We start from the raw sequence: 13,535 nt of genomic DNA, 5'->3' as shown, positions 1-13,535 counted from the left end.
TGCTTGAGATCGCATAGAAGGGGTTAGAGAAGATGGTAGTGCTAGGTACCGTCAAGGAATAGGGTCATTGCATTCATATCATAAAGAGTATATCATCGTTGGGGATAATTACATGGAGGAAGACGATGGGTGATACAATGAACAAGACGAGGCGCTTTGCGTCGAAATAATGTCGCCACACCGCCTCAAGGCCGTCGCTCCGCGCGCGCACCCGCCCGCTCTGCTGCTACACAAGTGCGTTGGGCCGGGCGCCGCGCGCCCGCGGGCTTGGCGATCACACACACCACCCCTGCCTTGACGATCACACACGCCACCAGCACCAACACCCGACGCCGCCGCATTTGACGCCCCCGAACTGGGCGTTGTGCGCCCAGCACTGCCCGTAGGGGCGATACACGCCCGTTGTGTTGTCTCGGCGCTTTCTGTGTGCCACATGCCTTAGTCTCCTGGCGGGATGTCTCCCAGCCCCGCGCCCCGCACAAACAATGGGCGCGCTGCCCACACGGCCGCTGTGCGGCATCTCACAAAACTCCACGCGCTGCACTCACGGCACGCTCCCCGGCTTGTGCATCCCGCACCCGCGCGCAGTGTTTCCCACTCCCGCGTGCAGGGCTCGGCGCTGGCGGTTAGTGTTGGCACCCACGCGTGGCACTTGACGTTGGCGTGCGGCGCTCGACGTGCGCACGCCCACTCCGTTCAGCCCACGCGCCCAGTACGCGCGGACCGTACCTGATCCGTCCCGCCTTGGGCGTGGACAGGCACGTGAGCAGTCTGCCGTGAATCACCATCGACAGTGGCATTGGCCTAATAGATCAGGTATTTGGGTATCGCTACCCATTATGACTCAGTCCTTAAAAATGAAGTGAGCCGAATTACAACGGACACGTCGTCCCAATAAGCACGCAGGCCTCTTGGTAGGGAATGCCGCCTAGTTAGGGGCCTAACACCCGATGTTAGGCCTCGGGTAGTTAGGGGTCTAGTTAGGGGCCTACGGGCAGTGCTGGGCGCACAACGCCCTGTTCGGGGGCGTCGAATGCGGCGGCGTCGGGTGTTGGTGGTGGTGGCGTGTGTGATCGTTAAAGCAGGGGTGGCGTGTGTGATCGCCAGGCCCGCGGGCGCGCGGCGCCCGGCCCAGCGCACTTGTGTAGCAGCACAAGTACTCTTTATCCCCAACGATGATGTACTATTTATGATATGAATGCAATGACCCTATTCCTTGACGGTGCCTAGCACCACCATCTTCTCTAACCCCTTCTATGTGATCTTAAGCAATCTGCAAAGCTTCCGTTGCAAGAGATCAAGGCTGCTCAGTGTTCTGCTCCAAGCACTGAGGCCGGCACACGCCATTTCTGAGTAATAAACCTAGCTCGAGATTTGACCGTGTGACACCCGAGGATAGGGTGAAAAGAATTGGGTAAATAAAAAGTGAAATGAGAAAGAAAATGTATATAAATTGGGCAAATAGCCCGTCATCCGTGCTGACCCTTGCAGTCATCCGTCCCTTAAACCTGATTATAAACGGATTTTTGCTAGAGCTGAAACCTCGGTGACCACTTCCTGGCGGAAATGGGAAGGTTCGGGGCGGTGTGGAAGAGAGCGCTGTCGACGAAGGCGGCGGGCGGCATCTCCTCAGCGGTGGACTCCATCATCCTTCGATCGCTCAAGGAGCATTACCTCGAGGCCTCGCGGATGACTCCTCCTCCTGTGAGAAATCTCCGATTCTGCTCTCTCGATTCGATTTTTGTTTGCCGTCGATTAATTGAGCAAGAATCGCGTATGTGTGCTGTCTTCGTCTTTCCGCAGAAGGTGAATCCGCCGGCGCCGTTTAAGATCATGCCGGGGGCTTTGGAAAAGCAGCAGGGGCCGGTTCTGCGACGGAGTTACAAGGATGAAGAGATTTCGATTTCTGTCATGCGATTGGCCAACATCCTGCCGTCCGGTGCCGGGGACGACGACGAAGACGCGGACGATGGCATCAACCAGCTCTTCCTCCATGTCGATGTGTCGAAGCCGGGGGAAGACGACGCCCTACATTTCCTTTGCGGCCTGTATCCGGATGCTGTAGGGATTCACTCCGTGTGCCTCCGTCCCAAGGTTATGAGCCCTGGCTCCCTCAGAAAGTACTCTGGCCGCGTCTTTCAGTAAGTGCATACGCCAACTTGAATTTTTCCTCTTTATAAATTTGCACGTTTTGTTCCAATGGTGTTGTTTTCTATTTCTCTCTGGAACTTGAGCGACAGTTTCTCACTTCCTACCTTTGCCCATCAATTATTTTGGGGTTCATCCCTGATCGATCCGTTTTCCCAGGTCACTAATTTAAAAATATGTCGGCTTGCTTGATCTGAATCTTCATATACCCTGTTTATGGCACCAATTAGTCGGTGTCATCGTCATCCATTTGCATATCTTGAACATTCTCATATTCCCCTTTGTTCGCTTGGTCGGTTTTTCTAGTTAAGGAATGATCTTCGGTAGTCTGTTTTTTTTTTTTAAGAGCAAGAGTTGCGATTGTCCCATCCTATTTCATTCCCTGTAAACCTGGCTGTAATCCAAACTTTATCAGTTCACTTGGTTTTCATAATTCACGATTGAATAAAGATGAAAGATGACGGTAATAGACGCTTCAGGCAAGCGTTCCTACTGAACCATTTCTTTTCTTTATCTGCTGCATACGCTGCCTACGTTGAATGTTGGGTGACGCCAAAACAGTTACTTTTTTCATGGAAGTCCTTTTGCCCATCCTCCCCATCCCCATGTCTTTTGCTCTTTTCAAAGGACTTTTTCTCTTTCTTCTTATATTTTCTTATTGAGGGGGGGAATTTTCTCATTGAAAATCGGTTTGACCTCCAATCTTAATTAAAAATAAAAGATGGGTGTTGACGGCCGATATTGTTTTTTAATGGTGGCAGAGAACTCGATGAGAAGATCCGATACGGATTCCACGAGTTTATAGAAGAAAGAGGGGTCAACGAGGCTCTATTCCCCTTCCTCCAAGCCTGGCTTTATGTCAAGGACCATCGAAGCATCATGCACTGGTTCAAGAGCGTTGGTACCTTCCTTAGCCATCATCAGCCATCGTCATGATCTCTCAAAACTGCCCCATCTATCCATCAATCTCTCTATCTATCTATCTATCTCTCTTGGTCAGTTGGCCGTTGCAGAAAAGTCAACGGGTCTTGGCGCTTTCCAACGCTTTTCTGGATTTTGAGTTGTGACGTCAAGCGGGCCATCGGACTATTCCTCTTGGCCCGAAAGTCAACGTCTGGTTGTTTTCTGCTACCCCACAAACGCGTTAGGGCTTGGGTGGCCTGCGTGGTCGCATCACAGCCGCTCGACAAACGGGGAAGGGTGCTAGGGCTTTTTTCCTCGTCATCGGTTGCACGTGCCGATGGCGCAGTAAATAGTTTTTATTTATTTCTTTTAATTAAATGAGTGATTTCGCCGGAGACTTTCCGGGCCGCGGAAAAATTAAAAGCGGCGTGCTTCGCAAACCGCCCGCCGGGTCGGGCCTACGTCACGCGGAATATCCCCGCCGTCGATTCCACATCCGGCGGTATCCAAGTCGTCTCGGTTCTCCGCGGGCCCCACCCCCACCTCTCTCCATCCGTCCCTTTCTCTCTCTGGAATTTGGATTTGGATTTGAGATATAGAGAGTGACGCGGCTCTTCCGCCTCTCTCTCTGTGCTGCCTGCCAGCGTGTTGTTATTTCTCGCTGGTCTCCTCTTCTTGCGCGTTGCTCGGGGCCGAGATCGCCGGCGGTAGACCAAGGAAGCGCGATGGCCGCAGGCGCGGTCAGTGCGGGATCGGTCAAAGCCGAGGTTTTCGCGAGGTTTGGGGTTTCTCCGTAAAGAGCAAGCAAGCAAGGAAGGAAGGAAACGCCGTGTGCCCTTTTCCTTTGGCGCCAGAGTTTGGGGCATGGTTGCCAGAATGATGCGGTGGCCGCCGTGGCCGCCCGTTCAGTCCAAGAAATTCCAGGTCAAGGTCGTGCTCCTGCGGCTTGAATCGCTAGAGGAGGACCTCGGATCGCCGGGGAAGAAGAAGGCGTTCATGGCGGAGGTCCGGTGGAAGGGGCCGAAGACGGCCCTGGCGTCTATTAGAAAGCCTTCTATTCAGCGGAACTACACGGTGCCGTCGGAGCTGAGCCCGGGGAAGCAAGGATCTGGCGACCCTGATTCTTTCGGCTTTGTGTCGGTTGCGGAGTGGAACGAGGAGTTTCGGTGCGTTTGCTGTCTTTCTTCCTACAGGGAGAAAGCCTACCACCCTTGGGAGATCGCCTTCTTCCTGCTCGATTCCAGCGTGAGTTTCGCTTTCGGTTGAACGAATATTTCCTCTTGGGCGTAGCGTAGCAGTCTTCTTCTGCAGATCGTACATTTTCTTCCTTCTTCTTGGGCGTTTCTTTCCGTTCTCGTAGTATCGGATTATCAGTGTTCTCGGATTTGACCCGGTCTCGCTCCTCCTCGCGTCTATGATTTGACCTGGTTTTGGAGGATTTTCCCCTTGAATGACAGACCTTCGTGGGAATTTTACATCTTTTGAAAATTGTAGGGTTCTTCGCGTTCGATTCAGATACAAGCTTTCAACTTCTCAGGGATTAGGGAGGGATAAAGCCTGCTCTATTAGGGAGGGAAAAAGCCTTGAAAAACGCTAGTTTCTTCGTATTTAAATTCGATAATGGACAATATTTGGATATCGCGGAGTCATTTCACTTCCGATGTGGGTGGAAACAGGGTTTGAAAATCTCAGAATTCTTCGTGCTCTATCAACAACAAGTTTTTTTTTCTCCGATCACGCCTGATTTTGTCCACCAGTCAAGTCGGCCTGCTATTTTAGCCGTTTGCTTGTTTCGGACGATGAGGACGCGCCTGATTGCTTGCGATGTAACAGGGAGGAGGCCCGGGCCGCAAGATGTCAATCGTTGGATCTGCTTCCGTGAATCTATCAGACTTTGTGTCCGCGGCGGAAGGGCAAGAGATCCAGCTGACCGTCCCTCTCAGGCCCCCCGCCGCATATTCTCAGCTCTCTCTTCAGGTACCCACCCACTCCCGCAAACACCCACCCATCTCTCTCTCTCGACCCATATCTATCTCTATCTCTTTACCCATCTCTCTCTCTATTTCTATACCCATCTCTCCCTATTTCTATACCCATCTCTCCCTATTTCTCTACTCATCTCTCCTTTTTACCCATCTCTCTCTATTTCTATACCCATCACTCCCTATTTCTATACTCATATCTGATCATCTCTCCTCTTTACCCATTTCTCTCTACTTCTGTCTCCATCTTCCTTCTGTCTATCTCTATACCGATCTCTCTCTATATATCCATCTTCCTGTCAATCTCTATGCCCATCTCTCTCTCTCTCTACAATCATCTGTATCTCTTCCCATCTTCTTTCTCTCTATCTCTATACCCATCTCTCTCTCTACCTATCTCTCGATCTCTATACCCATGTTTCCATCTCTTTTCCCATTTGGATATCTCTCTCTCTGCTCAGATATCTCTGGAAGCGGTGGAGTTAAGGCCAACCCAGGAGTCGCCGGCCGCAAGGTCCATCGCCCCTGCTCCGCCGTCGCCGTTGCCCGCTTCCACACCAGCGGCGGAGCAGCGGATGGAGGTCTCGGCCCTCAAGGCCGGACTGAGGAAGGTGAAGATACTCACTGACCTCGTGTCCTCGGCGCGGTGGTCGTCCAAGCGAGAGGACAGCGGGAGGAGCGACGACAGCGGGCAGAGCCCTCGCGCTCTCTCCGACGACGAGGCCGAGACGGAGAGCGTCCGAAAGTCCTTCAGCTACGGCACCCTCGCGGCGGCCAATGTCCTCGGCGGCGGCTCCGCGGCCGAGGACTGGTTCTACTACAGCGGCGGCGGCCAGCGCGACTCGGACGCGGCGCCGTGTCCGTCGTCTGCTTCCTCTTCTTCTTCTTATTCTTCTTCTTATTCGGGCCGGAAGGGCAGTGGCCTCATTCCCTGGAAGAAGCGGAAAATGAGCTTCAGGTCCCCCAGGCCCCGCGGGGAGCCGCTCCTGAAGCGCGCCTACGCCGAGGACGGCGGCGACGACATCGACTACGACCGCCGCCAGCTCAGCTCCTCCGACGGCGAGTCCTCCGCCCGGCTGACGCAGGTAATGGACAGCTCAACAATCCACTCGTCTTTGCTTTCTTGGCGGCGATGGCGGCGGGCCAATGACCGAGAAATAAAAAAATGGTGGCGCAGGCGGAGGGCGGGGACTTTGGGGACGAGGAGGGCAGGTTCGAGGTGGGGAGGTGGGAGCAAAGGGAGGTGGCGAGCCGGGACGGGCAGATGAAGCTACAGGCGGAGGTCTTCTTCGCTTCCATGGACCAGCGCAGCGAGGAGGCGGGCGGGGAGAGCGCCTGCGCCGCGCTGGTGGCCGTGATCGCCGACTGGCTGCTCCGGGCCGCCGGCGACGGGCCCGCCGCGCTGCCGATCAAGTCCCAGTTCGACGGCCTCATCCGCGAGGGCTCCCGCCAGTGGCGCCGCCTCTGCGACGACCCCCTCTTCCGCTGCCGCTTCCCCGACCGCCACCTCGACCTCGACGCCGTCCTGCAGGGCGGCGTGCGGCCCCTCGCCCTCGTCCCCGCCAAGTCCTTCGTCGGCTTCTTCCGGCCCGACTGCCGCTCGGCCGGCGACGAGGGCCCGGGCACTCGTGAGGGGGCCGCGGACAGCTTGTCGTTCCTGAGCGGCGCCATGTCGTTCGACAGCATCTGGGACGAGGTCTCCCGGCCGGGCGCGGCGGGGGTGTACATCGTCAGCTGGAACGACCACTTCTTCGTGCTCAAGGCGGAGGAGGACGCCTACTACATCATCGACACGCTCGGCGAGCGTCTCCACGAGGGCTGCGCCCAGGCCTACATCCTCAAGTTCGACGCCGCCGCCACCATCTCTCGCGTCTGCGGCGCTGCCGAGCCGCCGGCGGCGACGGAGACTTCTACGGAGGAGGAAGAGGAGAAAGAGGAGGAAGCCGTGGCGGCGGCGCGGGGCAAGGAGTGCTGCAAGGAGTACATCAAGAGCTTCCTGGCGGCGATCCCCGTCCGCGAGCTGCAGGCGGAGGTGAGCAAGGGCCTCATCGCCGCCGCCACGCCGCCGCACCACCGCCTCCAGATCGAGTTCCACTTCGCCGCTTCTTCTCCGCCTCCTCCCCGCTGACTTCTTCTTCGGCTCCTTGTTTTTTTTTCTTTCTTCTTTTATTTTTTCCCAAATGTGTACGCACGCAACACGTGTAATCCTTGCCGCATTTCAACCGCTTGGCGAGGCAGGCTATTTCCGTCATTTCATCCGTGTGTCGTTAAATGCGAGCGGATGACGATGACGAGTAGAGTGGCCGACCCTGGGACCGGATTAAATGCCCGATCAGAGGTGGAATACGCCATTCGACTCTGCGAGCGCGCGCGGGGAACAGGCCACCTCGCCATAGCTCCTCTCTGCTTCTCCTCTTCTGTCTTCCCTCTCTCGCTCGCTGCCTCTCCGTCTCTCGGGGCGGGATGTCGGAGCTCGCCGCCGCGAAGATGTCGCCGGACGGGCCGCAGAATGGGGACGCTGTGTCCATCGACATGCCCGCTCCGGAGGGCTGGAAGAAGAAGGTAATTCTATTTCGTCTTCCCCTCGTCTGTGCGCTGATGATCTGTGCTCCCTGCGGTACTCTCTGCTTGTTTGTGAGCTCGACCTGCTTTCCTCCCGCGTGGCGAGCCGGAGCAGGATGTTGCTGCGCTCTTCTTGTTGAATTTAACAAACCCTAGGATTCCCCTGCTAGGGTTTTGTACCGCTTGCTTCAATTTTTAGGTTGTCGAAATTTGAATGTCCATGGCGTCCTGTTGGGCAGGGCGTTCAATCCCTAGGGTTCGTATACATTCCGATGCTTTATTCTCTATGCAATTTTGCAAACCCTACGGTCCCGCCACCGGACGAAACGTTCCTTCTATTAGTCTGTTCTCTTTGGGTTCAGGTTACTGATGCTTTCCGGCTCTTAACATTTGTCTTCCCGACGAACTTGAGCTGTACTGCGTATTAACTTTTCGTGGTCTCTTTCTTCGCGGATGCTTGTGGTCTCTTAATAATTTTTCCGTGTCTTTCTTCATGGAGGTCTGTGCCTATCTGACATTCTTTATAACTTTTCGGTGTCTTTCTTCGTGAATGGTTGTGTCCGGTGGACTTTCCTTGCTGGGTTTTTAGGTATCTCGTCATGAAAAGCCACATGTTTCTGATTTACATCAGGCGACAACTTTCCTGTGATCCGATTTCTCTCCCCGCGATTCTCCTTACGGTCATTCGAAAAAGCAAAACAAGAGTCGCTGTCTTTCTTTTCATCTTATATCCCAGAAATTCAAAAATTTGCTTAGGGAAATAATTTGCTTACCTTCCGCGAGAAAACTCATGCTTTGAAATTGTTATTTTCTCATTTACGGAGAAGTAATGTATTATTCCAATTGATTGATTGTTTAGATTCTTCTTATGGTCGATAATGTATTTCTCTATTTTCTTTCGCCATGAATTTCCATCACTTTTTTTTCTCCAATGATCGCGATGTTCGTATAATCGACGTCTTTTGCTAATTTCTATCCAACTCTCCTCGTTCTTCCTTCTCCCTATATTTCTTTTATCTCCAGTCATCTGGCCTTCCTGCAAGGGTTCCTGTATCGCGATGTTCCTGCATGGATTGTGCACATTAAACTTCTACACTTCAGAAACCTCTTGATTAGTCACTGCTTTCCAGGATAATGTTAGCAGTTTTCTATCATTTATTCACCTAAACCTTTTGAGATATTTAATTTCATCCGGATAGGTTATTTTTAATCTCCTTGTCACTGCCGAAATTTGCAAGTTGTTGCAGTATGTCAGATGTTTATCCTCTAGGGCATGGGTCTCTTCTTCCCTTCTTCCCCGTTGTTGCATCTTTTCACGAGAAACTGGATATCTCAAGTTGCAGTCAGTTTTCTGCAGCCGATCCACTCCCATTTATCTAGCAGAGTAAAGGTTTATGCTACGGATGCTTTTGCATTTTACTTTGGTCTCACTATAAAACATATTCTCGTAGAAGATCTTTGTTGGATACACATGGCTGTTCGGATTTCCGTCTGATATCAAAATATCGGTAGTTTCAACAAGCATCCTTCCGAATTATTTTTATTGGGATAATTCCTGCTCATTGATTTTTCGAAATAGCAAAACGAGCCCCAGATGCGTTTCACCTGTTTGTGTAAAAGCGTATGATGACACTGCGTGTGCTCATAAGAGGGTGACTGGCTGTAATTAGGATGGATTTGCCATTAACTGAATTGGATGATGAACATCGACCAAGGCAGTATGGCTATTAGACAGTACTGATGCTGATCACACTTGCCATAGTAACTACACTACAAGATGAGCAATAAAATCTCATTCCAGAGGATATTTTTTAAGCTCGTAATGTACTTCATATGCTTTATATTCCATCCTTTATGAGATATTCTTTTGGACATGCTTCGTTATTCACTTTCCGATGCATTTGGCAAAAATTTTGTGAAGTATGATGTCGCTTCAGAACAAATGTAATGTGATCCTATTCATTATCAGACAGTTGACCGAGAAGAGCAAATTATCCATGTTGTACTCCCATGCTCTTCAGAACTGAAGAGGTTAGTCTGTGCGCTCCTGGTGTGCAGCTATTATGTATGATTGTTTTGCCTTTCTCTAAGCTCACTAAGTTCACAAATTTTTAACGGTGGAGTGGCATGTGAGTTTATTTTCTTTGCTGCGGATATGGTGGGGGTCCATCAAATGATAATGTGGCTGTTGAATTCTTGATTCCCAGTCATGTAAAGTTATTGACTTGAAATGTGTTCATCTAAGAGCTAACAAATCGATCTTTATACCCCCAATGATGATAATAATAATTACGATGATTATCATGATCACCATGATGGCGCTGAGATCTTTGATACACTCCCTTGTTCCATTCTTTATTTCTTCACTTATACCATATCGATATTTTCCTGGGCAGTTCATTCCAAAGAAACGTGCATTCTTGAGGGGAGAGATCACTTTCGTCTCCCCAACCGGAGAAGAAATAAGGAGCAAGAGGCAATTGAATGCCTATCTCAAATCCCACCCTGGCGGCCCTCCCGCTTCCACCTTCGACTGGACAACAGGTGCATTACCTTCCTTGGCCATTGATTGAGATTATATCCTTCTTCCTTATGCATGAGTGAGTTGGCTTTCTTCTGGTCTCATGATTCGTGAAGGTGACACGCCGAGGCGGTCCGCAAGGATTGGCGAGAAGCACAGGGAGGTAGAAACCCCGCCCGAGGAAGAACGCCCAAAGAAGCGTGCCAGAAAGTCCCAGCCGCCTAAAGACACCACATGGGCGCTGCCGGCAGAGAATGGCACAGGTGACCAAAAGGAAACGAATGAGAAGGCAACAGCCCCCACTGGAGACACTGAACCGGCAGCTGATGGGAAGGGCCACGGAGATGAAGCCACGGCCGAGAATGGCACAGAAGTAGAAGCAATGGAAGTGGAGAAGGACAAAGAGGAAGCAGCCGAGGCTGTTGCAGGAGTAGGTGCTGAAGCAGTGGCCAAACCAGCGGCAGAGGGACACGAAGACGAAGAAGCAACAGCAGTAGAGACTGTTGTAGTCGAAGAAAAGGTGGACGCGGTTAAGGAGGAAGAGCTCGCGGAGAAGGCTACTGCTGCTGCTGCTGTGGTGGTGTCTGAGACTGAGCAGGCACCCAGCAGAGAGAAGCATGAAGGTGAGGTGGAGACCGTTGTAGACGAAGAAAGGATGGCTGCGGATGAGGAGAACAAGCTTGCTGCTGCAGTGGAGACTGAACCAGTGAAGGCAGCAGAAGAAGAAAGTGGCGCAGATCAACCTGCTGTTTTGGCTGAGAAGCAAATCACCGAGGCAGGAACCGAGGCTGTGGAGGCTGAAGCGAGAAAGGAAATTCGCTGCAGTGGGAATGGAGTCCCGTCAGCTGAGGAACAGCCTGCTGCTGCTGCTGCTCCTGCTGCTGCTGGTCCGGCAGACGAGGTCAACCAATGAAAAAACACAAGCAGAAATGAGAACAAATGAAGGCCCACCGCAGGACTTGCGATTGTAATAGACAGACTGCCGCCCAGATGAGTTCTCTCCCCCCGTCCTGTCAGTCCCCCCCTGTTTTCTGCACCCCTACTAACTCCCCGGATGTTGACTTATTCCACGCCAGCCATGGCTCGGACCATCCTTGTTTTAAACCTCTCCTGTGCACTTTGTACTCCACTTCCTCGCCTCTTCTTCAGTCAACCTCGCTTAATGTTAAATGATGAGTGGACAGAGTTGGGGAATGTCTCGAATCGGGGTGATGGCTGGGGGTTCGAATTGGGGCAAAGTTTTGAGTGGCCCCGTGCACACCCCTCCTGGAAATCCAGCTGCCCATCACCCAATGAGTGGAAAGAGGAACAAGTTCCTCTCTTTGGGCCGATTTTATTCGAACCAACGATGGTTGATTGAGTCGGCAGACACCCACCTGGATCGATTTCTTTATTCGAACCTCCACTTGCCCACAGCAAAGGTAGTCCACGCACACTCAGGGAGATGGTATTTTATTTCATATATATTATTTTGATCAGTTTTATATTGTTATCGTTTCTCTAAAACTTTCTGATCTGCGATCATATTCCATTGTTTCTTTCAGCTCCGCAATGGACCCGTCTGCCAAGTGACAAGATGGATTGTGGCCCAACGGCCACGATCATAAGATAAATAGAAATAACGATTGACTGGGCTTTGAGCCAACCCAACACTAAGCTTGTGTCACAACAGGCCAAAGCATGATAATCTCTAAATTTGGGTTTTAGTTTGTCGTCCGTAATTGAGATTATTTGATAAATATATACTAGTACTTAGTAATATTTAGCTAATGATGAGTACAGAACGATGATTTCAGGACTTATTACTCTTATTATAGTGATTATCAAGATGAGAAGAGATAATTCTTAAAATGAAGTAAAATCACGAGAAGATACTGGGTGAGATAGTGATATCGAGCCAAGGATCATAGATATTTATAATTCAAACTTGAAATGAACAAAAATAAGCGGAAATGAAATTAGGAAGACACGAGGACACCCAAGACACCAAGAACACACTGGATGGATCTCAAAAACTTACCATATTTGAATCAGTCCGCAAGAGTGGGAAGCAAGTTTAAGGATGATTTTGGGAGTGATCTGGGCCTCTATTCATATATCAAAGGGCATGTATGGAAAGAGGAGGGGGAGATGAAGCAACCCTAAAAATTTCAGCACAATCAGATTATGGATTGTCAGATGTCTCGATTTGAATTTGGAGCAATCCTAGTTCTTGATGTTTTCTCTCTCCTCGTCATTGGTTCTGATGCTTCCTCCTTTTCCCTTTAGGTTGAGTTTTCAAATCCTCAAATATTCCACGTCGCCTTATCTTTTGCATTTGCGTACTTCAAAGATGCAACATGTACCTCCAGAGGAAAAGGACAAAAGCCACATTTTTATTAATTGATTATTCCATGACATGAAAATTTCATCTTTCTCTCTTTTTTAAGTGACCAGTGCATTGACGCGCGTCATTCACATCAGAGAAAAGTGAGTATTCCATTGGCAGTATCTAACGCAACATATGTTTCCGCAAGTCACATTAACGCAACAAGTGAATATTACATTTTTTCCTTTTTTTAATGATTTGTGGTGGTACACGTGCACGCCACATGTATCATTGCAACTTTTGACTTTCATTTGTGTTCTTTTTTATTATTTTTCTTCTTGATTCTCAATCACATGTATTGCAATTGCAATGGATTATTTTTTTATTGGTCCATGTCACCTCGTGCAAAAAATGTACCAGCATATGAAATAATAATTGGCGCATTGCGGCATTATGGTCTGTGATACCGTAATAATGCCTTTTTGCAATGATTACATGTGCTAAATTGCAGAAGAGCGTGAATGGTAGTCATTCAACAAATCGAATGGCGACACATGGCGGGCACAGTTTAAATCCAAAAATTTGATTAATATATTATTATAAACTAACAGGAAGTCATAAATAAATATATATTTAGACATAGAAAATTCATATGTCCTTAAATATAAGTTCAAAAAGTTCTTAAAAAAATTATTTTGAGTCGTAAAATTAAGATATTTAAAGATACAATGTCAGGAAAAAATCATTAAAATTCAATTAAATATAAAAAAATTGGAATATCAAAATTAGATTTAATCCTCTTAAGCTTCATAACACACATATTTAATTATTCTAATTCATAAAATTTGTCAATATCAAAGAATGAAACCATAAACTTTTGTGTTATCAAAGCAAAAGAGGCAGTTTAATCGTATTTGTATGATCTTCATCCTTAGGATCGGACGGTCAATGATACATCTGACTTAAATTTTTCTATTTAATTTTTTTTCTAGTCTTTTGATTGTTCATGGTCTCTAACGAGGAACTCATGACCTCTCAACAGACGAATCACACAAGCGGACACTAATGGGGCAAAATGTTACAAGGATGCTAACATAGCAAATATGGGTGC

General features: G+C 49.6%; 3 protein-coding genes across 4 annotated transcripts; all 3 read left to right on the top strand.

Moving 5' to 3' along the window:
• Window positions 1–1,536: 1,536 nt before the first annotated feature.
• Window positions 1,537–3,245, top strand: LOC144702685 (Mitochondrial glycoprotein family protein). Its single transcript, XM_078574685.1, has 3 exons — window positions 1,537–1,704; window positions 1,804–2,141; window positions 2,910–3,245. The coding sequence occupies exons 1-3, from the start codon at window positions 1,567–1,569 to the stop codon at window positions 3,082–3,084; spliced, it is 651 nt and encodes a 216-aa protein (XP_078430811.1). The 5' UTR covers window positions 1,537–1,566; the 3' UTR covers window positions 3,085–3,245.
• Window positions 3,246–3,671: 426 nt separating this feature from the next.
• On the top strand, window positions 3,672–7,287 carry LOC144702683 (structural maintenance of chromosomes flexible hinge domain protein). The gene is made up of 4 exons (XM_078574682.1): window positions 3,672–4,296; window positions 4,885–5,028; window positions 5,495–6,118; window positions 6,211–7,287. Exons 1-4 carry the CDS (start codon window positions 3,916–3,918, stop codon window positions 7,159–7,161), a joined length of 2,100 nt encoding a protein of 699 aa, XP_078430808.1. The 5' UTR covers window positions 3,672–3,915; the 3' UTR covers window positions 7,162–7,287.
• A 53-nt stretch (window positions 7,288–7,340) lies between these two features.
• Window positions 7,341–11,245, top strand: LOC144702684 (uncharacterized). Of its 2 annotated transcripts, XM_078574683.1 has the most exons (4): window positions 7,448–7,595; window positions 9,565–9,626; window positions 9,992–10,139; window positions 10,233–11,245. In XM_078574683.1, the coding sequence occupies exons 2-4, from the start codon at window positions 9,606–9,608 to the stop codon at window positions 11,027–11,029; spliced, it is 966 nt and encodes a 321-aa protein (XP_078430809.1). In that variant the 5' UTR covers window positions 7,448–7,595; window positions 9,565–9,605; the 3' UTR covers window positions 11,030–11,245. The 2 variants fall into 2 exon arrangements, with proteins under 2 accessions (XP_078430810.1, XP_078430809.1); XM_078574684.1 differs by lacking the exon at window positions 9,565–9,626 and having other exon boundaries at window positions 7,341–7,595.
• Window positions 11,246–13,535: the final 2,290 nt, after the last annotated feature.

The sequence above is a fragment of the Wolffia australiana genome, chromosome 4 (genome assembly GCF_029677425.1).
Source record: "Wolffia australiana isolate 7733 chromosome 4, ASM2967742v1".
Classification (NCBI taxonomy): Eukaryota; Viridiplantae; Streptophyta; class Magnoliopsida; order Alismatales; family Araceae; genus Wolffia; species Wolffia australiana.
Note: the sequence above shows the minus strand (reverse complement) of the source record. Positions and strands in the feature narration are given on the sequence as shown.

Bases quoted from the DNA above. Each gene is read 5' to 3' on its own strand.
- LOC144702685 (XM_078574685.1), top strand. From the start codon at position 1,567: ATGGGAAGGTTCGGGGCGGTGTGGAAGAGAGCGCTGTCGACGAAGGCG. The intron at 1,705-1,803 runs GTGAGAAATCTC...GTCTTTCCGCAG, and splicing joins CGCGGATGACTCCTCCTCCT to AAGGTGAATCCGCCGGCGCC. The intron at 2,142-2,909 runs GTAAGTGCATAC...TAATGGTGGCAG, and splicing joins TACTCTGGCCGCGTCTTTCA to AGAACTCGATGAGAAGATCC.
- LOC144702683 (XM_078574682.1), top strand. From the start codon at position 3,916: ATGGTTGCCAGAATGATGCGGTGGCCGCCGTGGCCGCCCGTTCAGTCC. The intron at 5,029-5,494 runs GTACCCACCCAC...CTCTCTGCTCAG, and splicing joins ATTCTCAGCTCTCTCTTCAG to ATATCTCTGGAAGCGGTGGA. The intron at 6,119-6,210 runs GTAATGGACAGC...ATGGTGGCGCAG, and splicing joins CCTCCGCCCGGCTGACGCAG to GCGGAGGGCGGGGACTTTGG.
- LOC144702684 (XM_078574684.1), top strand. From the start codon at position 7,497: ATGTCGGAGCTCGCCGCCGCGAAGATGTCGCCGGACGGGCCGCAGAAT. The intron at 7,596-9,991 runs GTAATTCTATTT...TTTCCTGGGCAG, and splicing joins CGGAGGGCTGGAAGAAGAAG to TTCATTCCAAAGAAACGTGC. The intron at 10,140-10,232 runs GTGCATTACCTT...TGATTCGTGAAG, and splicing joins CACCTTCGACTGGACAACAG to GTGACACGCCGAGGCGGTCC.